Source organism: Chiloscyllium plagiosum, unplaced genomic scaffold (genome assembly GCF_037043375.1).
Source record: "Chiloscyllium plagiosum isolate Xiang-an unplaced genomic scaffold, Cpla_swu_hap1 HiC_scaffold_27, whole genome shotgun sequence".
NCBI lineage: Eukaryota > Metazoa > Chordata > Chondrichthyes > Orectolobiformes > Hemiscylliidae > Chiloscyllium > Chiloscyllium plagiosum.
In genome coordinates this window covers 66,269,443-66,296,909 of record NW_028270165.1, presented here as the reverse complement: position 1 = coordinate 66,296,909, position 27,467 = coordinate 66,269,443, and the positions used below count along the sequence as shown (strand labels likewise).

Below are 27,467 nucleotides of genomic sequence, written 5' to 3'. Positions count from 1 at the left end.
AAGTGTTTCTGTGGAAGCATTTCTCTGACCCCCGTGTGTGATTATCCCTTATTAAAACGTCCCTTCCTCTTCCACCCAATGCAGTTCGGTTTCTGAGTTATTTGCGGCAAAGTGCATTTGTCCCACCCCCTCAGAGCCATTGCATGCTGAACGGTGAATCTGGACTGTGTTGAGAATTTTCATGTTTAAACATTGTCAATCTTAGTTGCTATTTCTATACTTTGCAGAGACGGTGAGTCTGAGACTGAAGAATGGGGACAGTCCTTGCGCTGGTCGAGTGGAGATTCACTACGAGGGACAGTGGGGGACTGTGGATGATGATTATTGGGACATGCAAGATGCTGCTGTTGTGTGTCGGGAGGTGGACTGTGGGATCGCGCTTTCTGCCCCACGTGGGGCTCACTTTGGAGAAGGATCTGGGCCCATTGTGACTGGAATGTTTTGGTGCAGGGGGACAGAGCGCACTCTGCGGGACTGTCCATCAGATGAATGGGGTCACTACAGTGATCCACATTCCAAAGATGCTGGTGTCATCTGTTCAGGTAAAAATCTACTGTTGTTTCTGTGTCGTTGCATCAGAACCTGTTACTGTCTAAAACAAGAAAGGGATATGTTAACAGAATGGCAAGTGCCAGTCATAATTACTGTCGTAATAATAGAATCACTGATTTCTTCGGTATCATTATATAAAGTGTTGCATATCAAAAGGTAATCACAGAGTTGAGTACTTGTTACTGTTTTCACTCCGGTGAAGGTGGAGGACAGGTGTACTTTGTGATTTCACTTGAAGCTACATTGAGAGAGTTGCACCGCTGGAACTATCACACATGGAACTCAATGCGTAATAAGATTCTACGTTGTGTTAGCTGACAGAATCAGTTTATATAATTTATCTGCAGGCTGAAAATCGCTTTCAATTGGACCCGCTGATGGGAAGGAATCTGGGAGGTGAAAATAAATTTTATTGTAGGGGACTACACCAACATAGAGTGGTGGAATGATTCAAATTCGAATCTGACATTAATCGAATGAATATTAATCGGTCAATAATGTTAATTATTGTTTTTGCAATTCATTATGATTCAGTGATCTTTCTACAGAGCAAGTCATGTTAGTACCTGAAAATTCTCAATGCCACGGAAGACTGGAAGTCCTGTTTGAAGACACCTGGCAAACAGTGTGTGGTCTTGACTGGGATTTGAAAAACGCCAATGTGGTCTGTGCACAGCTTCATTGTGGAGTGGCCGTATCTATTTCAAGCTCTGCTCGTTCTGGAGACAGTACCGTATTCATGGGTTCGAAAGTCTTTGAATGTACGGGCAACGAGACTCAACTGGGGAATTGTCATCGGTCTTCAACAACTCACTTCGATTGCAATAGACACAACAATGTCACCCTGATCTGTTCCGGTGAGTACAGACTTAAAGGGAAAAAAGACACATTCCACATTAATGTTGGTGAAAGTGATGGCGCTGGGATTTCTGGCATTGCTCGATCAGTGCCAAATTTAAACTACTCCCAGTGTTTTTCAATGTAGTCACGCATTAGTTTTAATGTGGTAAAATATACATGCAATTATCGGAAATTAAGATGTTTTGAAATGTACCACACTTGTATTGGAAAAGAGATTTCTTCATGATTGCAAATTGTCTGCACCCAACATATTGTATTGTCCAAATTGTCTAAAAATCTATAATGAGAATACTATGATTTGGAGATGCCGGTGTTGGACTGGGATGTACAAAGTTAAAAATCACACAACACCTGATTACAGTCCAAAAGGTTAAATTGGAAGCACTAGCTTTTGGAGCGCTGCTCCTTCATCCGGTGGCTCCTTCATCACAACCACCTGATGAAGGAGCAGCGCTCCGAAAGCTAGTGTACTTCCAATTACACCTGTTGGACTATAACCTGTCGTTGTGTGATTCTTGAATGAGAATAAGCACAAGTTAACATAGGTATATTGGAGTGAATATCGGACAATTAAATTCGCATTAACACTAGTTTTTGTTTGCCTTCCTGGCCCCAGTAATATTTTGAAGGACGGTTCCAAACTCTCCAAAGCAATTGGATACCTTTCTTTCCAACAAATTCTTTAGCAAGAATTTCTAGTTCACAATACCTCGTCACCTGACATATGTCGTCATGGTCATTTGTTCCACCATCGTATTCTAAACCTAATATTGATTCTAAAGGCTATCATTTTAGTTCAATCACCTTTCACGTTGATTTTAATTTACATTGTTTAATATCAATGTGTATTTGACAATAGTGTTCAGTTGTCCGAATCAATATGATTCAAATGCAGACCACCTCTCTTGCCCTCGACCGTGACATGTGTGTCCACCATACTTCTGGTGATCAACGGTTGTGATTAACTTCTTTATTCTTCAACTGCCTCGTTCAAACAATTCATATTCCCACATAAGTCTATCTGTGCACTTATACTTGCTCCCAAAACAGGAAACCATGGGCCCCGGTTGGTTGGTGGGGAGAACAGGTGCTCTGGGCGAGTGGAGGTCCTGCACGGGGAGCAGTGGGGAACGTTGTGTGGTGATTTCTTTGACTCAAAAACCGCCAGTGTTGTCTGTGAGCACCTTCAATGTGGGACTGTCAAGTCGATCCACAGAGATGATCGATTTGGGAGGGGAACCGGACCAGTGTGGATGGATAAGTACAATTGCCATGGAAATGCGAGACGATTGTGGGACTGCCCAATTTCACAGGGAGACATGCTCAACTGCTCCCATGGAAATATCGCCAATGTCATCTGCTCGGGTGTGTCTGGTAAGTCTGGTAGATGTCCTTCCTGAGGGAAAATAGTTAATCCGGTGAAATTTTGCGATAATTAATGTTGGTTTCCATGTCACTTGGACAAAATTTCATGCTGGGATTATTCACTGAGTTTGAACACCATCAGCTGCCATTCTGAAATGTAAAAAAGTGACATCCTTCCTAAACTTCACATTCCATCGCTTTATTAATCAAAGTTCCATGCTTGATTTGGTACAACGATGTTCTGAGATATCACAGCATTTTTTTAGGACTTAATGCGTCTTAAATCCACACTTGTGTCGAATTTCTAAATCTTTTACAAATACCACGTGAGATGACAATGAATTATCTTCATCTCTGCATCTACCTAGAACATATTTCAAACGTCAAATCCCCCTTTCTCTCCGACGATGTTTCCAGACTCACTGCGTTCCTCTCGCACACTCCATGCGTGCTTCAGAGGTGGTGAGGAAATCCGAGTTAGAAATACTCTGACACATTGGCAGGATGTCGGTGGGGGGGAGTTTGCAACTTCAGAATGGACATGTCAAAAAGAAAGACGTTGATTGCATTGTTTGGAATTTTTACGAATGTTTCCTGGGATAAAATGTAGCCAGACCACAGTGATCTGTTGGGAAAAGGCAGGTATCATTTCAATTCCCTGCTTCTCAGTTCCTTCGTATCACCTCCCAACCAACGTTCTGTGTCCTTCACAGGCCATTTCATTTCCTCTTCTCAAATGTTTGGAAAAGAAAGGTGATAGCAATACTAACATTTTCTGTAAAGCTGTCGGAACAGCTATCTCTAATGATTTTTAAACATCATACATTTACCTTTAATTGTTATTTCTCGATTGTATCTTGTTCAGTGCAATGGTTGTTCTAAATAAATCTCATGTTGCAGATGAAAGTTGGTCACCAAGACTGGTGAATGGGAGAAACCGCTGTGATGGCCAAGTTGAGGTTTACTACAATGGAAGCTGGGGCAGAGTGCAGGACTCCCTGTGGGATCTGAATGCTGCTCATGTTGTCTGCAGACAGCTGGGGTGCGGTTATGCCTTGGAAACGCATAACTCTTCAAACTACGTGGACAGTAATGTGGGTCCATTGGTGCATGGTATCCAGTGTCACGGACAGGAATCACAGCTCCGGGATTGCAACATCTCCAATTCTTTGAAATCGTCTGTGACTGACAGCGGGGGCGTAGGCATCCTCTGTTCAGGTGAGAAGATTCCTCACAGATAAAGGTCTGATTTAGTCTGTTAATGTTGTCAGATATTCTGTTTCAGGGTTTTATTCCATCTCACAGGAAACTGTGAAACCCGCTTTACCAGAATCAATATACCATGCTTCATTGAACGAAGAAGGGAGTGTGTATTGAAATTATAATCATCTGTGTTATTGTCCAACAGAACATATCCAGTTAAGGCTGTCAGATGGAGGAACCCGTTGTGCTGGTCGATTGGAAATTTACTACAAAGGGACATGGGGATCAGTTTGTGATGACTCCTGGGATGTGAGAGACGCTGATGTGGTTTGTAAACAACTGGATTGTGGAGGTGCACTGGAAAGGGCACTTCCTTCCTCCTGCGGACCGGGCACAGGGCCAGTTTGGTTGAAAGATGTGAACTGTTCTGGAAACGAATCATTTCTCTGGGAATGCCCTTCAGCACCATTCGGTCAGCAAGACGACTGTTCTCATAAAGAGGACGTAAGAATAATGTGTTCAGGTGAGAACACTCTCAATGTTGTTAGTGGCATACAATGTAAACAACTAAGCTTCATATGAACGATTGTACAGTGAATTATGGAGTATTTACAGCAGAGGCAGCAATTGAATGCCGTGTTCCAGATCAGGCCAATGCTGCATTGAGTTCAGAGTTTACTATGGAGAACGACATGGAAGACGTAGAATGTAGAGAAATTGATGGTGACATCTTGAAAAATGTCCATATTACAGAGGAGTTACTGGATGCCTTGAAATTGATAAAAGTGGTTACATCACCAGAACATGAGCAGGTGTACCCTAGAACCCTGTGGGATGCTAGGGAAGTGATTGCTGGCCGCCTTGCTAAGACATTTACACCATCAATAGTCATAGGTGAGGTGTTGAAAGACTGGAGGTATGCTGACGTGGTGCCACTATTTAAGAAATGTCATAAGGAAATGCCAGGGAACGATAGACCGGTGAGCCTGACGTTGGTGCTGGGCAAGTTGTTGGAGGGCGTCCTGAGAGACAGAATTTACGTGAATTTGGAAAGGCAAGGACAGATTATGGATAGTCAGCATGACTTTGTGCACGGTAAATCATGTCTCACGAAATTGATTGATGCTTTTGAAGAAGTAACAAAGATGATTGATGGGGCAAAGCAGTAGAGGTGCTGGGTTCACTACTTTTCGTCATTTACAAAAACTGATTCGGATGTGAAAATAGGAGGCCTAGTTAGTAAGGTTGCAGATGACACCAAAATTGGAAGTGTAGTGGGCAGTGAAAAATGTTACCTCAGAATAAAATGGGATGTTGATCAAATCGGGCAGTAGGCTGAGGAGTGTCAGATGGATCTTAATTTGGATGAATACGAGGTGCTGCATTTTGGAAAAGCAAGTCAGGGCAGGAATTATACACGTAATGATATGGTCCTCGGAAGCGTTGCTGAGCAAAGAAACCTTGGAGTTCATGCTCATAGTTCCTTGAATGTGGAGTCGCAGGTAGATAGGATAGTGAAGAAGACGTTAGGTATGCTTTCCTTTCTTGCTCAGAGTATTGAGTACAAGAGTTGGGAGGTCATGTTGCAGCCGCAAAGGACATTGGTTCGGCCAGTTTTTGAATATTGCGTGCAATTCTGGTCTCTTTCCTATCGGAAGGATGTTATAAAACTTGAAAACAGAAAAAAAATAATTTGCAAGGAGATATTGCGAGGCTGGAAAATTTGAGCTATAGTGAGCGACTGTATATTCTGGGGCTATTTTCCCTGAAGTGTCGGAGACAGAGGGGTGACCTTATTGAGGTTTATGAAATCATAAGGGGCATGGATAGGATTGCCCTAGGTGAGTGTGTTCAGAAATAGAGGGCATAGGTTTAAGGTGAGATGGGAAAATATAAAAGGGAACTAAGGGGCATCTTTTTAACTCAGTGTGTGATACTTGGATAGAAAAAAACTTCCAGAAGAAGTAATGGAGGTTGCGACATTTGCAGTATTTGGAAGGCACCTAGACGGCTTTACGAACAGGAAATGTTCAGACGAATGTGGGCAAAGTGCAGACACATGGGACTAGATTAGGTTAGGATAACTGGTCGGCATGGATGAGCTGGACCAAAGAGTTTGTTTCTGAGCTGGACATCTCTATGACTCTCTGGTTTTATTATCAGTAATAAACAGTCTTCCCATGCATATATTTATCCAAATAATACGTCATGCTAAGTGGGAAATGTGTAATTGATGGACCAGCGTCACTAGTCTGGGTGAAATGAATATTCTCTGCAATGTCCAAAAGGACTTACGTGTCACAGACTGTTACTTATGATTTCAAGTTTTATACACAGCCACTGACCAGCCCAGCCTTCTGTGTCTCCCTTCATCTCTCTGAAACCAAGTATCAGAAGGACTTCTTGCTTACAATTAGTGTCTGTCCTCTTCATCCTTTCTGTCAGATTTCACCACATTAGACTTAAGTGAATTAAAATTTTATCACGCACTGGACACCCATACTGCCCATTTATTACTATGCATTTGTCTTTGTGGTGATCGTCTTGAACTTCAACCATCCTCTGTAATTTGTTGTCAATCAGAATGTTCGGAGTTGGCTTAGGGTTACCAAACCTAATTTGCTTCCTGCAATATTAAATAGCCATGCGATCTGTCCCAATTCCAGCAGATCACTTCCACTCTTCTGTAAAGCTGACAACCTATTGTGACGCCAGACTTTCGGTTTGCTGTCAGTTTCTTTACTCTACAACTTTGCATTATCAATCCTTTCAAGGTTCTAGTAGCACATTGTTTAATGTCTTTTCAAACTCCATGAACAATGCATCTTCTGTCTTGCTTCCCCTTTATATATCTTGAACTTCTTCCAATCGCATAATAAGATTGCTTATGTATCACCTTAGTTTATGACACCTGTGCTGCATATCAGAGGATAGTCACTGTTTCGTACTGAAGACATAAACTATCTGTCAATATGGCTGTCTGTTATTATATAAACAGAACACAAGGAAATGCGGCTGGTGAATGGAAAGCATCGGTGTGAGGGGAGAGTGGAAGTGTTCTACAATGAGGCCTGGGGAACGGTGTGCTCAGAAAGTCTGGACTTCCACGATGGGGAAGTGATTTGTAAACAGTTGCAGTGCGGTGCTCTCCAGTCCATTGATTATTACACTCAGTTATTCGGAGCAGGAACGGGACCTATTTGGCTCGATGATGTGGAGTGCCTGTCACACGAGCCAACCCTGTGGCAATGTAAGAGAAATCCGTGGGGTCAACACAACTGCGAACACAGGGAAGATGCAGGTGTTGTTTGTTCAGGTAACACAACAAATCTCAAATTTCGGTTGTAATTTCAAAAACTGATTTCCAATGGAGTCAACATGTTCCTCCTCTTCACAGAGACCAATATAACAAAGGAGCAGTCCCTCAATTCAAATTCTTGCCATCAGCAAGCAGGTGCGTCCTCATGAATGTGTCAACTCTCGGAATGACGTTTCTGTTTTGTCATACTTTCAGTAATAACCAGTTCTTTATCACAGATTCGCAACACAGCGTGAGCCTGGTTGGAGGAAGCAGCAACTGTTCTGGGAGAGTGGAGATAATGTGCGATAAAGGTTGGGGCGCGTTGTGTGGTGATTCCTGGGATATAACTGAGGCCAACGTTGTCTGCAGAGAGCTGGGATGTGGCTTCGCTCTACCATCCCAAGGAGGGTCCGCTTATTTCCAGGGTAAAGGCATAATCTGGCAGAATGATGTGAAGTGTAAGGGAAGTGAATCCTCTCTGTCCGACTGTCTCTCCCTGGGACCAACGCAAAAGGAGTGTGATCACAAGGGAATTGCCCATGTGATCTGTTCTGGTAAGCATTATGTTGACGTTGTGACGATCGCACGTCATTAAGTTTGCAAAATACTGCTGGCATTTGTCCTCCTGAATTAAATTTCACCTTCACGAATATTTGCATAATCTCTTCCACAGGACCTGATTTGTTGCTGTCATCCCGTTCAACTCCACCTGCTGGTAGTTATAATTGATACTATCATTAACATTTGTGTTGTTCCATTCCTGAATACTGACTTTGATACTTTTGGCATTTTCGCGGTTTTGAAACTAATTTCAACGTTTTCTGATGCATGGACTCTTTACAGTTATACAATGCAGATGGTAACTCAGCGAAATCTCTCTTTAATCCTTTCTTTAAGGACAGGCAACGACATCTATTTCCATACCTGGCATCATCTACTTAACGTTGGCAGTCCTGTTAATCTGTGATTTGATCGCGCTGCTGGTCATAATGCAGAGAAAATATCGAATGAAAGGTGAGCCTCTCGTCTCCCGACTGAACTGAGCTAACACTGACCCTCTGCTCGTGTTTCATATTGTGTCAGTGTTGTAGATTGTTGTTGCACTTTTTCATCATTTGGCTTTGATGATGATGACGACGAGGTCGTTTCTGGCTGTCTTCTCTTGAAGCGCCTCATTTAAATTGGCACAAAGATAAAACTTTAAATTACTTCAAAGAAGAGTTATTTTAAAATCAGAATTGCATTAAATATTCATCAAGTCCTTCAATACCTGGAGAGTGAAACTGAATTAACCCTGAAGACAATATTTGTCCTGAATCACTTTTAATGAGCAAGAAACGTAAAGATTGGATGTCCCTTAATTTAATGAATCTGTCCATAGCACTCCAGAATAAGTTATTAACTGTTACAATGTGTCTTTAATTTTCATTGAGAGGTTGGCCCTCTGCCTCTAATTATTTATTCATCAGTTAGTTTTCCTTTACGGTTCTTCAGCTTCTTGGTACTGATGACAGAAGTCAAGATCAATGAAAGGATTAATTGTTCGGTCATTGTTCACTGGGTTCTCTTGAGTAACCAGATCATACCTGTTCACTATTTATACCGATTTCAAAGAAATTGTCTTCCACTGGGTGAGCGATAACAATCAACACGAATATTGTCATATATTGAAAATGACAAATGCTGGAGATCACAGAGGGTCAGAAGACATCCACGCAACTCTGATGAAGAATCACCTCTATTCGAAACATTACTTTGCTCTCTCTCCATGGATGCTGTCTGACCCGCTGTGATCGCCAGACGTTTTTGCTCTCACAATAGATTCCAGCATATGCATAAATTTTCTCCTACGAATTATAAAATGCGTTAGCTTCTGTCCATGTTAAGTTATCTTAAGAATAGTTTACAGTCACCCGTCAAAGATACAAACTTATTTTATGGTTATCAATGTCAAAAAGCTTCTCCATATTTCACGTGCTCACATTTTTGCACTCAACTAGTTTCGGCAGCCATACAATTGTCTAGTTACAATATTCAGATTCTAAAAACATCATTGTACTCGAAGCTTCCTTTATTGCAACACTGTCATCTTGAACATTGATGTGTAACCGCCCCATAGTCATCAAGGATTTTTCTATTGTCCATCAAATAATAATAATAAAAAACGTCTTCTTTGCGTTAAGCAGTTTCAGTTTTGAAAGTCATCATTTTCCCACGCATGCTCCATTATGAGCTGAGAATTTATATTTTAGTAAACATTTGCATCTGGAATTAATAATTCCTGATTCGAACAGAATTGAAATATACATCCCAACAAGCAACACTTCACTCTCCATGCTCAACTAAATAAGCGTTGCATACTGATGAGAAATGAAAATTAATCATGGCCTGTTCACTTGCTTGTCCAAATTGTTGCTGCCATCAGTGATCAGTCAATATTGCGCCAAGATTCTATTTTCCTGGATTTCATGAACTACATGTGTTTTGCATTAATGTTGCTTCAGAAATAAACTCAGTGTTGTTGCGGGTGTTCAGCTACTGGTGCTGACCTGTTTATCCCTCCTTTAACAGGCTGTTACACTGGTGACTCAAGCCTTGGTTTGTATCAAGGAATTTATGAAGAAATTGCGGACATTCCCCCTGTCAAGAAGACTTCTGAGAAACATGGACGAGGTACTGTATGTATTTCCGGTCTCATAGTTAATCTTAACTGGATGAGTTTGGCTTCCCTTGAATTTCCCGTTTTCAATGGTCTGTGAACTAAGTAAAAATGACTAGTTATAAAATCCTTGTCCTCGTGTGAAAGAAGCTATCATAGGGAATGTGTATTTGTCTGTGTTTAGTGACAGACATATTTGATATATTATAATCACCATTTCCTATAATTGATGAAAGAAGAATATTTCTGACATTTGTCATTAAATACGAACACAATGACATTTTCTAGCTCGACCCTGATTCCAAATTGACGATATCAGATATCCGATACTGTGAATAATCAATCGAATCACTGATTGACTTTACAATAATATAATCATAGGCATTACTGTCAGTTGCACATACCTTCATTCTGGCAGGCTATTTAACGATTTAATATAGATAATCACCGAAGTGTCATCAGTGCAAAGAGAAGTCGTTTGCCCCAATGTATCAGCACAAATTCGAATGCCTGTTGCTGATTCGCCTGCCTTTCCCCATGTCTCTGAACACAATTTATGTTCAAATAATCATCCATTGCCCACTTGAACGGCAGAAAAATAATTATCAAACGAGATTTTGTGCTCTAACATTTTTACTTGACTGATACTGTGAGAAAAGTGGATGCTTAAAACATCCGAGGCTGGCATGCATGGAAACGACTGCCTTCTAAGCCTGCTGACGAGGAACGAGTCAAATCAAATAGACCATAGAATTTAGGTTAGAACTAGAGACTTTGATCTTCATCCTAGGATCAATACGATAGTGTTGAGAAGGAATATTACACGACATCGCTTGAAATGATTGACTAAGTTATCGAACTGAGAAAACACTGAAAAATAATGTAGCAAAGCATTCTCAAAGAATGGCATATAACGATAAACAAAAGCGCAGAAATGGCATTTAATAGATTCAACAAATGCACATTGTGTTACCGAATTAAGAACACTTAAAGGCGAATCAGACACAAAGGAGTTGTCTTGAGACTGAAGGCAATACTTTCACTTTCTCACGTACTATGATATTGAGAATTAAGTCAACAAAAGTAATGTTTGGGAAAATATTTGTCCAATATGAGGGTAAAAGTTTGTTTCAAATCTCTCATTGCAGTTAAATTGGACTTGAGTAAATTTCCATTGACTCTCTGCAATCTGTGCATTGAATGCTTTTTCTATATAATAGGTTGCATTGAAAATATTCCCGTTATTGTTAAAGAGGAGCCGAAAGAATTATGTTTTCGTCTTTGTTGTTACGTATTAGACTGCAAATCATAAATCCATAGTCTATTCGACTAAGAGAGATAGCAGGAGAATGAGACCTTTCGGCCCCTCCAGTCTGCTGTTTTTCAATCACAGCTGATACGTTTCTCAACCGCTTTCTCCTGAGTTCTCCCAGAAACCTTTTACCCTCTTACCCATCAAGAGCCCATTTACCATTGTTTTGTTACAGTCAAAGACTTGACAACCACAGCTCTTCGTGTTAATGAATTCTAAGGATCCACCAACATGTGGTTGAAAAAAATTCATGTAATTAAATTTCTAATTGGTCGTGCCTTCACTGCGACAGTGAATCTGACAATAACTCCCCATTTCCGTTTTTAGTCATTTCTGCTTCCGTTGGTTCAGTTAATCGCATCGAATACTACACCAGCTGTGGCTTCAGTGACAATAATCCGGGATCAGACGATCTTGATGTGAACGCCAACAGAGGTTTGGGTGTGTATGTGTTCACTTTCTGTCAGTTCATTTTTGTCCTTGACTCTCCCTCTGCCGTCCGAACATAAAACTGTAAATGTTCACAAAACTGAGAATGACACTGGCACTGATAGTGCTTACATGAGCAATGTTAATGAATAAGAAATGTGCTGTTTTGGACTCATAGAGAGATGGTCCACTGAGACCGTGCCTGTAAAAACAGGTATCTAAATATTCCAAACCCATTTACCAGCACGTGGTTCTTTGCCTTGTATGGGCTGACATCGCAGGTGCACCACTGAATACTCTTATATATTCTCAGCATATTTTGCCTCTAACATCATGATGGTCAGTGAGTCGCAGTTTCTCACCACCTTCTGGCGAAAACAATTGTCCTCAAATTCTCTTTAATTTTTCCTTCCCTTCCCTGAAATCGATGCCCCCGATCTTTTACCTCGCCCTCAAAAGAGAAGCATTCCTTCCTGTCTACCCCACATATGTCCTTCGTAATTTCTTATCAACGCCTAAGTGTCCTCAGTTCGATGGAAACAAATAAGAATGGTTGGACAGGAGCAAGCCATTCAGCCTCCAAAACGTGTTCTGGCGTGCAGTGAGATCATGGGTAGTTGTGTGTGGTCTAAGTACAGATGCCTCCTTTGACACTTATCCCTTATTGACTTTGTTGAAGAAAAAGCATAATCTGTCTCATATTTAAAAATTGACAACTGATCTGAATCAGCTACTTTGAGAGGAAGATAATTCCAAATCCCTCCTAGCCTTTCTTTTCTGTGATTCCTCTAAACAACTGCCGTTCCCTAAATCATAGATTATGAACATGAGATCCAGAATCTACAACAATTCGAAATAGTTCATCCTTATCTCCTCATTTTTAAAAGTTTTAATACCTTCAAGATTGTGCTTAGCTTTCAAATTTAGGGAGAAAATAGACCTAATTTGCTTTAAATGTCTATATATTCCCCAAACGCTGAACTACTTTGAACCACCTAACTCTTCGAATTCTACGTTCCAGCACTAATGCTCTATTCCAGCACGAATCCCCTTTTCTCTATGTTATGTATTGTAATTTGCACCAATGACAATCAATCATGCGTTTTCTTCAAGCTCCAGTTCAGGGCCATTACGATGACGTTGAGACTGAATCTCACGATTGCCAGTCTCAATTGGAAAGTAATCCCGATGAATCCCTCGCATTGACAAATGCTGACAATGGTCTTTGTTCACTCGGTGAGTTGAAGTACAGTTGCTCACATCATAATCGCCGCTCTCTGTGTCCGCGCTGTCTTCATTCCTTTCCATTCTAAGATCGATCTTGCATGTACAGAATATCTAAGAAAAAGATTCAAATTGATCGAAGCTTTATCTCCACAAATTGTCTCTGAGAAAGTGTAGTGTTCATGGAGAGGATCTTAATTTCAATATCATGAAAAATTACATTATTTTGAAAAATAAAGTACTTTGATATTGAGCAGGCTGTGCGTTTAGTCAGCTCTTTGAATAGCAGGCACTGGCTTCACCCACTGGTGAGATAGAAAGTCTATAAAACTAGTGTTTACAATGAATCAGCGACTGGCTGGATTGAAAATATAGGAGGTAGGATTTTTATTGGTCCAGGTTTTAAATGATGTAGCTCTTACTGCTCACTTAGAAGACAAAACCTATGGATGCTTACTTTTAAAATCAAATAGAGCTTGTTTTGTTGTGTGTTATGAGATACCTTAAAATATTTCTAGAAGTTAATGCAGACCCTGACGTTGTTCTTATATTCAGAAGGACTATTGGGAATATTCCAGGAGATATGCTGCCAGTCAAACCTCTTAGTTATAAACAAAACAGAATTTAGTTACAATATTACCTTTGTTTTTCCTTTGTTCATTAACGGGATTAGGACGTTGCTGGTCATCCCTAATTGCCCAGAGGGCAGTTAAGAGTTAAAATAATTGATGTGCGTCTGTTATCATACATTTGTAGGCCAGACCAGGTAAGAAGGGCAGTTTCCTTCCTAAAGGTCATTAGTGAACCAGATGGGCTTCTACCAACAATCAACATGGATTCATGGTCATCATTAGACTCTTAATTCCAGAATTGTTTTGAAGCAGGTTTCGAACCCAGGTCCCAAAATTTTCTGGGTCTCAATATTAACATTCCCGTGATAATACCTTCCCCAAACAAAAGAGAATACAGCAAAGAATAATTAACCTATTTGAAACCACAACACAATATTCCAACTTAATGATGCGGTTCCAATATTTTCAACAATCCCATCAAACACCACTTGGAACAAAAAGAAAGCTCAAACACAGGGTCTTATGGGAGAAAAGTCAGAGAGTGGAACCAACCTGGAAATGCATCTTTGGATCCAGCAGCTGTTACAACAGTACTGTACTAAAACCAAACCTAACCAGAGGAAAGGAAAGCTGGGAGAATTGGCCACACCCCTTTCATTTTGAAGTACTTTTTTTTTCCAATACTTGAAAGGCTGTTACCAAACACACTATCTCTGAAGGTATTTTCAAAATGGCCCTAAAACCCTTCAACACAGATTGTGTGTCTTTTATGACCTCTCTGAAAACAAAACAAGGACAACATGACCTTGTGAAAGAAGCAGCACCGTCACACGTGGAACTGCATTCATATCAATTCCCAAGGAAGAATGATTGTTTGAGAACTGGAACATTGTACCTGCCTGTAATTCATGGGGATCGTTGTACAAAAATCCAGTTAATCTCATCAGTAGATCAGCCATTTTCAAAATTTCCAACAGGCAATTGAAAGCAACTTACTCCAATCGTCCGAGCCATTCCTGTGACCAACTTGGGTTATTCTGTACTTTATCCTCGAGCCCTCACGGAGATCGTTTCTTATTTAATTACCTGTCAACAGATCTGTCCTCCAAAATATCGGATTTACCACAGTGCCAATCAAGCTGCTACATCTCGTCATATTTATTTCTCACTGTAACATTACTTCATGCTAATATTTGTCAAAAATGAACTGTAACAGTACATATCCGATTTCTCCAATGATAGTTCCGATTACCACAGTATTTAAATATATCTTATGAATGTCATGGATACAGGAATGGGGCAGGAGGGAGGGTTTCGGGTTTTTGGATAATTGGAGCTCTTTCTGGGGTAGGTGGGACCTCTACAAGCAGGATGGTCTTCATCTAAACCAGAGGGGTACCAATATCCCGGGTGGGAAATTCGCTAAAGCTATTAAGGTGGATTTAAACTAATACAGCAGGGGGATGGGAACCAAAGTTGTAGGACAGGTCTAGAAGAGGATGAGTAGGGAGTTCCCAAATCAAGTATCTGACTCTGGCAAGCGAGAACCTGGTTTGAAGTGTGTGTACCTCAACGCAAGGAGCGTCCGAAATAAAGTGGGTGAATTGGCAGCTTGAGTTGGTACCTGGGGTTTCGATGTTGTGGCCGTTACAGAGACATGGATAGAGCAGGGACAGGAATGGCTGTTGCAGGTTCCGGGATTCAGATGTTTCAGTAAGAATAGAGAAAATGGTAAAAGAGGGGGAGGTGTGGCATTGTTGATCAGGGACAATATTACAGTTGTAGAAAGGATGTTTGGGGACTCGTTAAGTGAGGTAGTATGGACTGAGGTTAGAAACAGGAAAGGAGAAGTCACCATGCTGGGAGTTTTCTATAGGCCTCCGAATAGTCCCAGAGATGTAGAGGAAAGGACAGCAAAGATGATTCGCGATAGGAGTGAGAGAGACAGGGTAGTTGTCATGGGTGACTTCAACTATCTAAATATTGACTGGGATCACTACAGTGCGAGTACTATAGATGGATCGGCTTTTGTCCAGTGTGTGCAGGAGGGCTTCCTGACACAGTATGTAGACAGGCCTACAAGGGGCGAAGCCACTTTAGATTTAGTACTCGGTAACGAGCCTGGCCAGGTGTTAGATTTGGAATTAGGTGAACACTTTGGAGGCAGCGATCACAATTCTTTCAGGTTTACTTTAGTGATGGAAAGGGATAGGTGTACTCCACCGAGCAAGAGTTACTGCTGAGGGAAGGAAAATTACGATGCAATTAGGAAAGATTTAGGAAGCGTAGAATGGGGAAGGAAACTGCAGGGGATGAGCACATTAAAAATTTGGAGCTTATTCAAGGAAAAGCTCCTGTGTGTCCTAGATAAGTATGTACCTGTCAGACAGGGAGGACGATATAGAACGCGTGAGCTGTGGTTTACTAAGGAAGTGGAATCCCTGGTCAAGAAGAAGAAGAAGGCTTATGTTAGGGCAAAGTGTGTAAACTCAGGGCGCTCGAGGATTACAAAGAAGTCAGGAAAGACCTAAAACTAGTGCCCAGAAGAGCCAGGAGGGGACATGAGAAGTTGTTGGCGGATAGGATCAGGGTTAACCCTAAGGCTTTCCATAGGTATGTCAGGAATAAAAGAATGATGAGAGTTAAATTAGGGCCAATCAAGGATAGTAGTGGAAAGTTGTGTGTGGAGTCATAGGAGATGGGGAAGCACTAAATAAATATTTTTCGACAATGTTCACTATAGAGAACATTGAAAAAGAAAATGTTGGCGAGGAAGATACGGAGATACTTGTATCTAGACTAGAAGAGATTGAGGTTCACAAGGAAGAGGTATTAGAAAATAGACAAGTCCCCTGGGCCGGATGGGATCTATCCTAGGATCCTCTGGGAAGCAAGGGAAGAGATTGCCGAGCCTTTGGCATTGATCTTCAAATCATCATTGTCTACAGGAATAGTGCCTGAAGACTGGAGGATAGCAAATGTGGTTCCCTTGTTCAAGATGGATAGGAGAGACAACCCTGGTAGTTATAGACCAGTGAGTCTCACTTCAGCTGTTGGTAAAGTGTTGGAAAAGGTTATAAGAGATTGGATTTGTAACCATCTAGAAAAGAATAATCTGGTCAGGGACAATCAGCACGGTTTTGTGAAGGGTAGGTCGTGCCGAACGAATCTTATTGACTTTTTTGACAAAGTGACCAAACAGGTAGATGAGAGTGAACCAGTTGATGTGGTGTATAAGGATTTCAGAAAGGCGTTCGATAAGATTCCCCACTGTAGGCTATATACAAAATGCGGAGGAATGGGAATGTGGGAGACAGAGCAGTTTGGATCAGTAATTGGCTTGCTGAAAGAAAACAGACATTTGAAGTCGATGGAACATGTTCATCTTGGTGTCCAGTTACTAGTGGTGTACCTCAAGGGTCGGTGTTCGGTCTATTGCTGTTCGTCATTTTTATAAATGACCTGGATGAGGGCTTAAAAGGGTGGGTTAGTAAATTTTCGGACGATACTAAGGTCGGTGGAGTTGTGGATAGTGATGAAGGATGTAGTAGGTTGCAGAGAGACATAGATAGGATGCAGAGCTGAGCTGAGAGGTGGCAAATGGAATTTAATGTGGACAAGTGTGAGGTGATACACTTTGGCCAGAGTAATCGGAATGCAAAGTACTGGGCTAATGGTAAGATACTTGGGAGTGCAGATGAGCAGAGAGATCTTGGTGTCCATGTACACAGATTTCTGAAAGTCGCCACCCAGATTGACAGTTTTTAAGAAGGCATACAGTGTTTCGGCCTTTATTAATAGAGGGATTGAGTTCCGGAACCAGGAGGTTATGCTGCAGCTGGACAAAGCTCTGGTACGGCCAAACTTGGAGTACTGTGTACAGTTCTGTTCACTGCATTATAAAAAGGATGTGGACGCTTTAGAAAGGGTGCAGAGGAGATTTACTAGCATGTCGCCTGGTATAGAGTGAAGGTCTTACGAGGAAAGGCTGACGGCCTTGAGGCTGTTCTCGTTAGAGAGAAGAAGGTTGAGAGGTGACTTAATAGAGACATACAAGATAGTCAGAGGGTTAGATAGGGTGGACAAGGAGAGCCTTTTTCTAAGTATAGTGACGGCAAACACAAGGGGACACAACTTTAAAGTGAGGGGGATAGGTATAAGACACATTCAGAGATAGTTTCTTTACTGAGAGAGTAGTAAGGGCATGGAATGCTTTGCCTGCATCAGTAGTAGATTCGTCAAGTTTAAGTGCATTTAAGTCGGCATTGGACTGGCATATGGACGTACATGGAATAGTGTGGGTGGGATGGGCTTCAGATTAATATGACAGGGCGGCGCAACATCGAGGGCCGAAGGGCCTGTACTGCGCTGTAATGTTCTATGTTCTATGCAAAATGCTACGTGATTGTGAAAATTATTAACAACCGATGCTCATAATTATTGACTATAGTGTCAATTATAAAGGTGACATAATGTAAAAGAGAGTGGCAAGGGGTTGAGAAGGGTCTTGAGGCAAGATCACTCCCCAGAGCGCGGTGAGTGATTGGCATATATTGTTTGTGAGGTAGAGGAGATGGAATTCTTAAACCTTTGAAAATATACTTCCCTCAGGACTGGAAATATTATTACATTAAAGGTTCTGCTCTAGTGCAGGAATGTGACACTAACATAGGGAGTAGCATCTGTTTGGAAGTATAGACCCGATTGGCCGAAGGCCCTCTTCTCCACTATATGATTCGATGTTTCTATGACAAAACCTTTGACATGAACACATCATCGTCTTCAACATCATCAGCACTTTCCAGCTTCATGGACAACTCTCAAACGAGCCAATTGTTACTTGTAATCATCTCAGTCAAGGGCATCACATGCTACGCCTGGTATTGTGGCGTTTTCCCAGATGCCCTGCCAGAAAATTTATCCATTGTCTTCTGGTCACTCAGGTGTCCATCGTGCCTTTCGTGTTGAGATGCATTGAAAGTGTGACGCTGAGTTTTTCACCAGACACAACAAACAGATAAGGCCAACCTTTACTATTTAATCTTTGAAATACACTGCTAACAGTCTTCAGAATAGATTCCAGGCAGTCTTTTACAGCGCGCAGATAGAGTCACACGTCAATGTCTTGTTTGAAATACAACCCGTCATTGTCTGACATTTCAAGTGTGGATTTAATATTTTCCCCAATCCAGATTCAGCTGTGGATTGGCAGTTTGATGTGCTGTAAATAGAATCATAAGTGATATAACATCAAGTAGACTGAAATTACTTTCTTTATCATTTCAGGTAAATGTTAGAGTCTATTTCAGCATGGGCTGTGCCGAGGCAGATAATATTGCAAGAAACCGTCCACTAACATTTTTAACGTGCTGAGCATCCTTTTTCTCAATACAAGCTTCACTTGATTGTATTTCATCAGCATTTACTTTGTATTGGACAAACTATATTTGCATTCATTCGTTTATTTTTGTTTAATCGTGTGTTTTGCCATGACTTAAAATGGGAAGTGAGCAGGTTGGATCGATTATTATTGTGTTTGTATTAATCATCTAATTCATTTCTCTGTGTGGATTAATTGCCTCTTTATTGGGGGCGAAGTTCCTGTCGTTTGTTAATGAAGCATTATAAGGAATTCCATGTGTAAATTTTTTGCTTTTTCATACCTCACGAGGGAGAGTTTAAAACGTCTTGAATCAAACAATTGCCCTAACCATTATTTCGCTATTAATTGACTGAAATTTCCCTTCCATTGCTATATTTGCCATGACTCCGTAATCTTTCTGTAAATGATCATGTAAGTTGCTGTTTATGAATAAAAATGCAGTGAATTCATTCTTGTGTAGAAATTCTGTGCCTGTTTGCTGACGTCAGTGCCATAGAGAATATGTGTGTGTCAGTGAGTGTTGTCTGTGTTTGAATGAATGTGTATGAAAGACAGTGGGCGAGAATGTGAGTTCAGTTATCTGTGTTTTCCTGAAAGTGTGCGAATGTGAAAGAATGGGTGAGAGTGGTGTAATTTTCTGTGATGATGCAACTATGTCTGCGATTGTAATGCGAGTGTAATGGACTTTGTGTGAATACTTGGAAGTTTTAATTCAGGAGGGAAGTTCATGGATAAACAGAATGATGATAGAAACTTTCGGAGCATTAACATCTAGAGGATCCTGGTGAACGGAATCACAATTCCCTGAGAGTGGCAACATTCATAGGTCAACATGGCCTATGCTATTTTTCTTCCATCATCAGTAAGGGCTCAGAGCATAGTTTTTTCAAGTGTCAGATAGCTTTCTTTCAAAGTTTAGGATAAAGTGTGGACTGCAGATGCTGGAGATCAGAGTCAAAGGTGTGGTGCTTGAAAAGCACAGCAAGTCAGGTAGCATCCGAGGAGCAGGAGAATTGATCATTTCGGGCGTAAGGCCTTCAGGAGAACGTTTTCAAGGTCGGCATCCTTGGCAGAGGCTTCACAGTAAGGTTACAATTAACTGGGAGCACGTGAGGACTGGAGATCAGAGTCTATAGTGTGGCGCTGGAAAAGCACAGCAGGTCAGACAGCTTCCGAGGAGCACGTGAATCAACGTTTATGGCATAAGCCCTTCTTATGCCTGCAGGGATTATGCCCCAAGCATCGATTCTCCTGCTCCTCGGATAATGCCTGACCCGCTGTGCCTTTCCAGCACTACACTCTCGACTGCTTTGAAAGTTCAGTTCGGCCGCTTTAAAATACTGTGTACAGTTCTGGTCGTCACGCTGCTGGAGGCAGGTTGAGGCTTTGGAGAGGCTAACGACACGGTTCACCACGAAGGCTTGGTTTGGTGGATTTTGGCTACGAAGCGAGATTGGGCAACACTGGCGTTTTGTCAGTTGAACATCAGAATCTGAGGGGCGAGCTGATAATGTTTACACATTGATGGGAGTCACGGAGAGAATGGATATTTGATGTATCCCCCCCCCCCCCCGACCCCTCCCCGCATGTCAGCAATGCCAACGACGTGGGGGTCATGGATTTTAGAAGCCTATCGCCAGATACAATGCATATCAATAGGCGGTGAATAAAAGGAAATGGTCACCTAGAAATGAAAGGATTGTAGTTCAGCAAGTCGCCAGACTTCATTACAATATTCGAGGGCCAACGGTTTCTGTTTATGAATTCTGTGATCTATCAATAACGGGATCACTGAGCTCCATCTATCTACTGTTTGTCAGCTTCACCAAGTTGTCCCTTTCACTTTTAGTTCTGCTGTCCTGATCTCTAAACATACAGGAAAAAAAGGACACTTAGATTCTGACAGTGAGAAAAATTGATCACTGACGATGGAGCAGGATCCATCCCTGGCATCCAACACAAGCTTTGGTGTAAAATCTGAAGGGACTTCCAAACTGGGCGGAGAGGTACGATTAAATATATGGAAGGAGACAAATCTGGGGGTGGTTGCCAAAATTGGAAGTGGGATCGTTTTGAAAGTAGTCTTCTTTGCTAACTTCGCCAGATCTGCCTCTCAGTTTTAGGTGTGCTGTGACAATCCAAAACAAGCAAGGACACCGAGACTCTGAAAGCTGGGAAAATTCATTACCACCGACAGAGCAGGGCGCAGCTGTGGGATCCTGCACAGTTGTGGTGTAAAATTGGCAAGGTCTTGCAAACTGGGGCGATTTTGGTGTGTCGGTAGGGACTAAATATTTGAGAGAACACAAATTTGTGGGTGTGAAGGGGAAAACTGGGAGGGCACAAAATTTCAGAGGTGCTAATTTGACGGGGGAGGTCTTGCAAAGTTTTGGAGGGGTCCAAATGCGAAGGTGGGGAAATTGTGGAAGTATGTGAATTGAGGTGTCAATATCTGAGGGCCAAAAAATTGAGGGAAACATTTTGTGGGCGGAAATTGAGTGTCAAAGTGAGCCAGAGACAAAAAAGACATAAAAGAGACTGGCTGAAAGAAAGAAAACGAGATACAGACGGCATGTCTGTGCCTCCGTCTGTATTCAATGAGGCATCTGTTGCATTTGGGGGTGAATCCACTGAAATGGGGTTAACACCCATCCACGTTTCTCTCTGTCTGTCCTTCTTGTGTTTAAAGCCGATGGTCATGTTGGTGTGTGCTTCGCTTTGTGTGTCTCTGTGCTTTTGTGTCTGTGCGTTTATTTCATACTGCACTATGACACACTCTGTACTGGAGGTACATTTGAATGATGGAATTAATTACCAAACCAATTAAAGGTTCAGTTTCTCCTTCTTTCGTTCAAAATGGTACAATGCTGACCTCTGGTGGCATCCCCCCGCTACTACACAAGCGGAAGCATATTTTTAAGGGGGAATTATCAAAGTCTGTGAATCTGTCAGGTTGCACAATGGTTTCATTCTTCAAACGATGTCTTTGGGGAGAGGGAGCAGTTGTTTTGTTCTGATCCACGTTGCCACTGAGATATAAGTGGGAGGATAGGAACAAACCCAGCGCTTGTCTGCTCCCGTAACGTTTGCATTCTTTCCTCACTGAACAATTCAACGTGTGGAGTACAAAACATAACAAATTGCAGAGCCTCATTCCTGATGAAGGGTTTATGCCCGAAATGTCGACTCTCCTCCTCCTCGAATGCTGACTGACCGGTTGTGCTTTTTCAGCATCACACTCTTTGACTTTCCAGCATCTGCGGCCCTCACTTACGACAAATTGTAGAATTCACGACAGGTTTATCAAGTCTTCTTACAAAACGGTTCACTCAGAACTGCCTGGATGCAGTTGCAGTGAAGATGCAACATTAAATGTGTAAATTGTCAGGAATACAGCTCAAAGATAAATCATTTCCACATTGCATGGGGAAAACGCACTTTTCTGAACATGTGGATGTTTCATTCTAAGGGACAACGTAGTACAATGTCAATCTATTCCTCACCAGAATTTTTTTTGTGTGTGTCTATGTCTGAGTTTGAGCATGTCTGTGGCTGTGTAGTGTATAGTATCCTCTCCGGAACCGCAGGGGATACGTTCCAGGACCTACCCCAGAATCCCGAAACGACAGATCGGAGCAAATTTTAATGGGAGAAGTACCTTTCCGATAATCTCCTGGTCCCATGTTCCCTATGGTATGTTCGGTGCAGGGTAACTGAAACCACGGAAAATGGTTCCACGGATACAAGGGTCAACTTTGAGGTGTCTGTGTGGTATCAATGTGTTTGAGTAAGCGTGGTGTTTTTTGTTGGTGTGCTCGTGTGGTGTGTTTTGGCCTTTAATGCTACTATACGTTATTCCCTCTCTTTCTACCTTGTTGTCTGTTGTAGCTTCATTCTCCCACCCGTCTCTCTCCATCCGCTCTTCCTCTCTCTCTCCTCTCTCTATATCTCTCACTGTCTCGTTCTTGGTCTGTCTCCCTTCTTTCTTCCCTTTCTCTCCTGCTCTCACCCTCTCTCTACCTCTGTCCCTCTTCCAATGTCTCCCTTTTTCTTTCTCATTCTCTCTGTCGATCTATCCTTTTCTCACTCTGTCTCACACTCTCTGTCCCTCAATCTACCCCTCTCCAATCCTTCTCCCTCTCTGTGTTTCACTCTCTCTCTCTCACATTATCACTGTCTCTCTAAATGTCTCTCCTCCAAGCATCTTCCCGTTTTTTCTATGCACTGTCTCTGTCTGTCTGTCACTCTCTTCGCTCCTTCTCTCTCACACGCTCGCTCTCCTTTCCTCCCTCCCCTTCTCTCTTTATCTATGCCTGTATTCCTGTCTCTCTCTCTCTCACACACACATTCTCTTCCCTGCCTCCTACCCTGTCTGTCTTTCTCTCGCTCTCAAACCCTCTCCATCACCTCCATCTTTTCTCTGATTCTCACTTTCTCGCTCACACAACCGTCCTTCTATGTCTCTTACTGTCGTTCCCTCTATCTTGCTCAGTCTCTCAGTCGCCCTTTCTCCGCCCACTTCCTTTCTCTCTCTCTCTCTGTGCCTATCCCTACCTGGAAATGGTGAGAGACCGAATGAAGCACATCTACCAGTCACCGGGAACCACGTGGTGCATACTGCAAATCAGCTCTTGCCAACTGGGAGCGGCGATTTCGCCGAATCAAGAGCTGAATGTGGCAGTCCCGATGTCGGGCACACAACTCACTCTTGATTCAGGGTATTACCACCAAGGATGAATTCACGGCGATGTCAGTGCAGACAGTGTCAAAAGGTTCGCCCACACAATCGGGATGCAGGGAATCCCGCAATAACAGGACCATAGGAGATCAGATCGAACTCCCAAAATCCCATTAGGGCATTAGGTGTCAGCCTACAGCTCACGGTGCGCAGTGGTTGAAGAAAGTTGTCAAACAATTGTGTGGAATTTAGATGAGTTGCGGTTTGTGGGCAGAGAAATAGCACTTGGAGCTTAATGCGGGCAAGTGTGAGGTGCTGCTTCCGTTTATTGGTGGGTGAATTGAGCACAAGTGCCAGGGAGTCAAGTTGCAGCTTTGCTTAGTTCGCACTTCGAATGTTGCATTCAATTCTCGTCACCACATTACAGGAAAGATGTCCAGTCTTTCAAGAGGTTGCTGAGAGGTTTACGGTTATGCTGCCTCCATTGGAGGTCATGGGTTACTAGGAGAGGCTGGACAATCTGTGTTTTCTTGCTCTGGAGCGGCGGAGGTTGAGGGGAGACGTGGTGGAAGTCTTTAAAATACTGAACTGCATAGATAAGGTTGACAGGTGGAATCTATTTCCCACATTTGAAATTTCTAATAAGACGAAGCATGAGTTCAAGATGAGAAGGGGAATGTTGAATGGAGATGTGAGGCGGATATTTTCTTTGCACGGAGAATGTTAGGTGCCTAAAACGAACCTGTGCAGTTCTGGAAGGAGATACTAACGAGAGGTTTAAGGCTGTTTTCGATCCGCACAAGGATATGCAAGGGATGCAGGGAAATGAATGTTGGGCAGGAGAATGAATTAGTTTAATTTGGCGTCATAATATAAGCACACCACAGTCGCCCGAATGTCGTTTGTCAGTGCTGCGCTGATATACGTTCTATGTCCTTGGGCAGGTCATCATGAGTCATAACCTTCCCATTGTGCTCTTGCAAGGGGGTGGCCGGACGAAATTTCTTTTTATTCATTCACTGGATGAGTGCATTACTTCCTTGTGTTGTTATTACTTCGCCATCTCGAATTGCCGAGACGTGAATTAAGAGATTTTGTTGTGGGACGGGAGTCCTATGGACGCAAGGCCAAGTAGAGTTGGCAGTTTCTCTCCCTGAAGTCCATTATTGAACCAGATGGACATTTCCGTCCACCAAGAATGGTTTCGTTCGATTCTTATATCCAGAATTTTCTAAAAAATAAATTCAAATTCCAACATACGGCCTTAGAAGAAATGGAATGCCTTTCAGAACGGAGTGGAAGAGAAAGTTCTTCAGCCGCAGAGTGGTGAATTTGGAATTTGTTGCCATAGAAGGCAGTGGAGGCCACGATATTGTGTATACTTAAGGCAGTGATAGACAGGTTCTTGATTTTAAAGTGTACCAAAGGTGCCACAACGAAGGTGGGAGAATGGGGTTCAGAAACTTGCCAGGTAAGACTGAAAGGCAGAGCAGACTCGATGGAACGAATGATCTAATTTCCGATCCTTTGTCTTATGAATTTAACTGGAACCTAGTTCCGAAGAACGTTACCTTGGTCTGGATTAACAGTTCAGTGAGAATTGTCACTGGGCCATCACCCTCTCCAATGAGAAGCTCTTGCTAAAAATAAAATATGGATATTCCCTCTGATGACGTGGACATTGGGAGAGGGTTGAGCAGTGAGTATGGGAAAAGGTGAAAATAGTAAGCAGAATATTTCATCAAATGAACAGGCGCTGACTGCTCCCTACAGTCCCACCTCTGTTTGCTGAGGAATGCATGCTGCCCACCCTAACACTATTCACCACTCAAAACGGGTTTCCCTTCTGTTAACCCTGAAATAAGCTCAGAACAGTCACTCTTAAGACAGGTTTTGCACCCGTCTCTTTCAATCGTTATCTCGTTCCTTATGCTGTTACCATAGAAACAGCTTAAACTCAGCTCCGGATCCTTAGTGACGGTCACAGTCTTATAGGGATCGATGTCTCCCAACACAGTGAATAGGAAATGATTTGGAACATTTGCTGGCATCTCTTGGCGTTACCTGGTTTTGAGTACATTGAAAAATTTGAGTGAACGGATACTTGAACACACTCTTCAGCTGCTGTCTGACTTTCGTCTGGATATTGGCATCACCCACAGTGTTCGTGTGGTACCTGAGGTGCTGTAGCATGAAGCCTAATTCCTGGACAAATACGTTTATCCAGACAGACAGACACCCTAAATGCAACATTTGGTTCCAAATCGAATACTGCGTTACTGGTGACCACAACGGGCGAAACTTGTTGTGATAACACACAGCAAAATGATAGATTTCCATTGACTCTCTATTTCTGGATCTCTTGAACTCTGGCCAAAAAGTCTCCTGCCGGCTCTGCTTGTGAAAAAAAAAAATGTACCAGACGTTGAAAACATTGGGCAGCTGAATCAGGACAATGGCTGTCCGTGGTGAAAATGTACTGGAGAAACTCGATTGAAACCCCAGATCCGAGATTCTCGAACATCTATCGTTACAAGGCAAAACCAGGGCTTATTCACGTGAAAATAGGAAAAGAAAGATAGAGAGAAAAAACAAGCGACAGTGAACGAGGGAAAAGAGAGCAAAGAAAAGAGATGGAGAAAGAGAAGAAAGACAGCGAGAGAGGGGACAAAAAGAGGGAGAGACACAATAAGAGGGTATGAAAAACAGAGGCCAGAGTTAAGAGTGGGAGAGAAAGAGACCGAGACACAAAGGAATTAACAGAGAGAGAAAAATACAAACAGAGAGAAAAAGATAGAGATCGAGAGTGAGAAAAAAGAATTGATAGTGTGAAAGGAAAGAAAACGGCACTAGAGTCTTAGAGAGAAAGAGAAAGCAAGAAACAAAGACAGAGAGAATGATAGAGATAGATAGCTAGTGTGTGTGAGAGAGAAATATAGAACGATGGAGAGGCAGAGAGACTTTGGGAGAAAGAGACAGAATTACAAAGAGAGATAGAAAGAATGAAAGAAAAGGAGAGCGATGGACAAAGAGACAGAAACAGAGAGAGGAAGAAGGTAGTCAGAGAAAAACAGGAGTTCAGGAAAGGAGCAGAGAGACTTATGAAATGATAGCATGGGTCTCAGCTTTTCTCTCTCTCAATTGTTCCACGTCATTCAATGTTTTTAAGGCAAAGGTAAATTTTTGAACAGTAGGACTTAGGGTGAATGGCCGCATGGGTTACTGGATCTGAGTCCACAAAAAGATCAGTCTTGCGCTGAGCTTCGCTGGGGTACTATAGCAAGTCTGTGAGAGAGGTGCTTCTCCAGAGAACACGGTGGTGTGGTTAAAGCTTTCCCAGGCTGAAATTTAGCCATTTCTTTTTCTGCCCAACTGTTTATATGTCTAACTGTGTTACATCTCCACCTATCGTTTACACTTTCACCTACCTTCTGATGGATATACAATACGCAAACATCTTACCAGCTACACTGAGTTCTGAAGAAATGTCACTGAATCTGAAACGTGAACTGTGCCTTGTCTCCACAAATGCTGCCGAATCTACAGGGTGTTTCCTGCAATTCCTATCTCTGCTTGCGATGGATGTTTCAGTGTGAGGCATTTTGGGAACAGTGATCATAATTCCGTAAGTTGAGTTATGAATGCGGATAATACTAGTCCTATGGTAAAAGTTTTAAAATAGGGGAATGCAAATGGTACTCGCATATCAGTAACTGGAGAAATTAAATTTGACGGCTTATTTGTGGTACATCCATTTTGGACAGGCGGGATTCTTGTGAATGTCAGTTGATCAGAATTCATGAACCCCACACAGTTAGACAGCATGAAAACAGGCTCTACTCTCCAACTGGCCGATGGCGTCAAAGATTACCAGACATTAACCTGTCCCATGTTTAGGCGTTTGTCCGATAACCCTTCAAATCTTTCC

The 27,467-nt window shown here is 42.2% G+C and overlaps 1 protein-coding gene across 1 annotated transcript in view; it reads left to right on the top strand.

Moving 5' to 3' along the window:
- LOC148144511 (scavenger receptor cysteine-rich domain-containing protein DMBT1-like) overlaps positions 1-19,304 on the top strand; it is a 31,040-nt gene extending 11,736 nt beyond the window's left edge. The window contains exons 3-16 of the mRNA XM_087975367.1: positions 228-542; positions 1,101-1,409; positions 2,464-2,787; positions 3,679-3,996; positions 4,187-4,504; positions 6,980-7,297; positions 7,379-7,435; positions 7,519-7,836; positions 7,956-7,997; positions 8,180-8,296; positions 9,854-9,955; positions 11,581-11,694; positions 12,796-12,918; positions 18,765-19,304. Of these exons, the coding sequence (XP_087831493.1) occupies positions 228-542; positions 1,101-1,409; positions 2,464-2,787; positions 3,679-3,996; positions 4,187-4,504; positions 6,980-7,297; positions 7,379-7,435; positions 7,519-7,836; positions 7,956-7,997; positions 8,180-8,296; positions 9,854-9,955; positions 11,581-11,694; positions 12,796-12,918; positions 18,765-18,775 (2,786 nt within the window). The 3' untranslated portion in view covers positions 18,776-19,304. The remainder of the gene's footprint in view (positions 1-227; positions 543-1,100; positions 1,410-2,463; positions 2,788-3,678; positions 3,997-4,186; positions 4,505-6,979; positions 7,298-7,378; positions 7,436-7,518; positions 7,837-7,955; positions 7,998-8,179; positions 8,297-9,853; positions 9,956-11,580; positions 11,695-12,795; positions 12,919-18,764) is intronic.
- Positions 19,305-27,467: the final 8,163 nt, after the last annotated feature.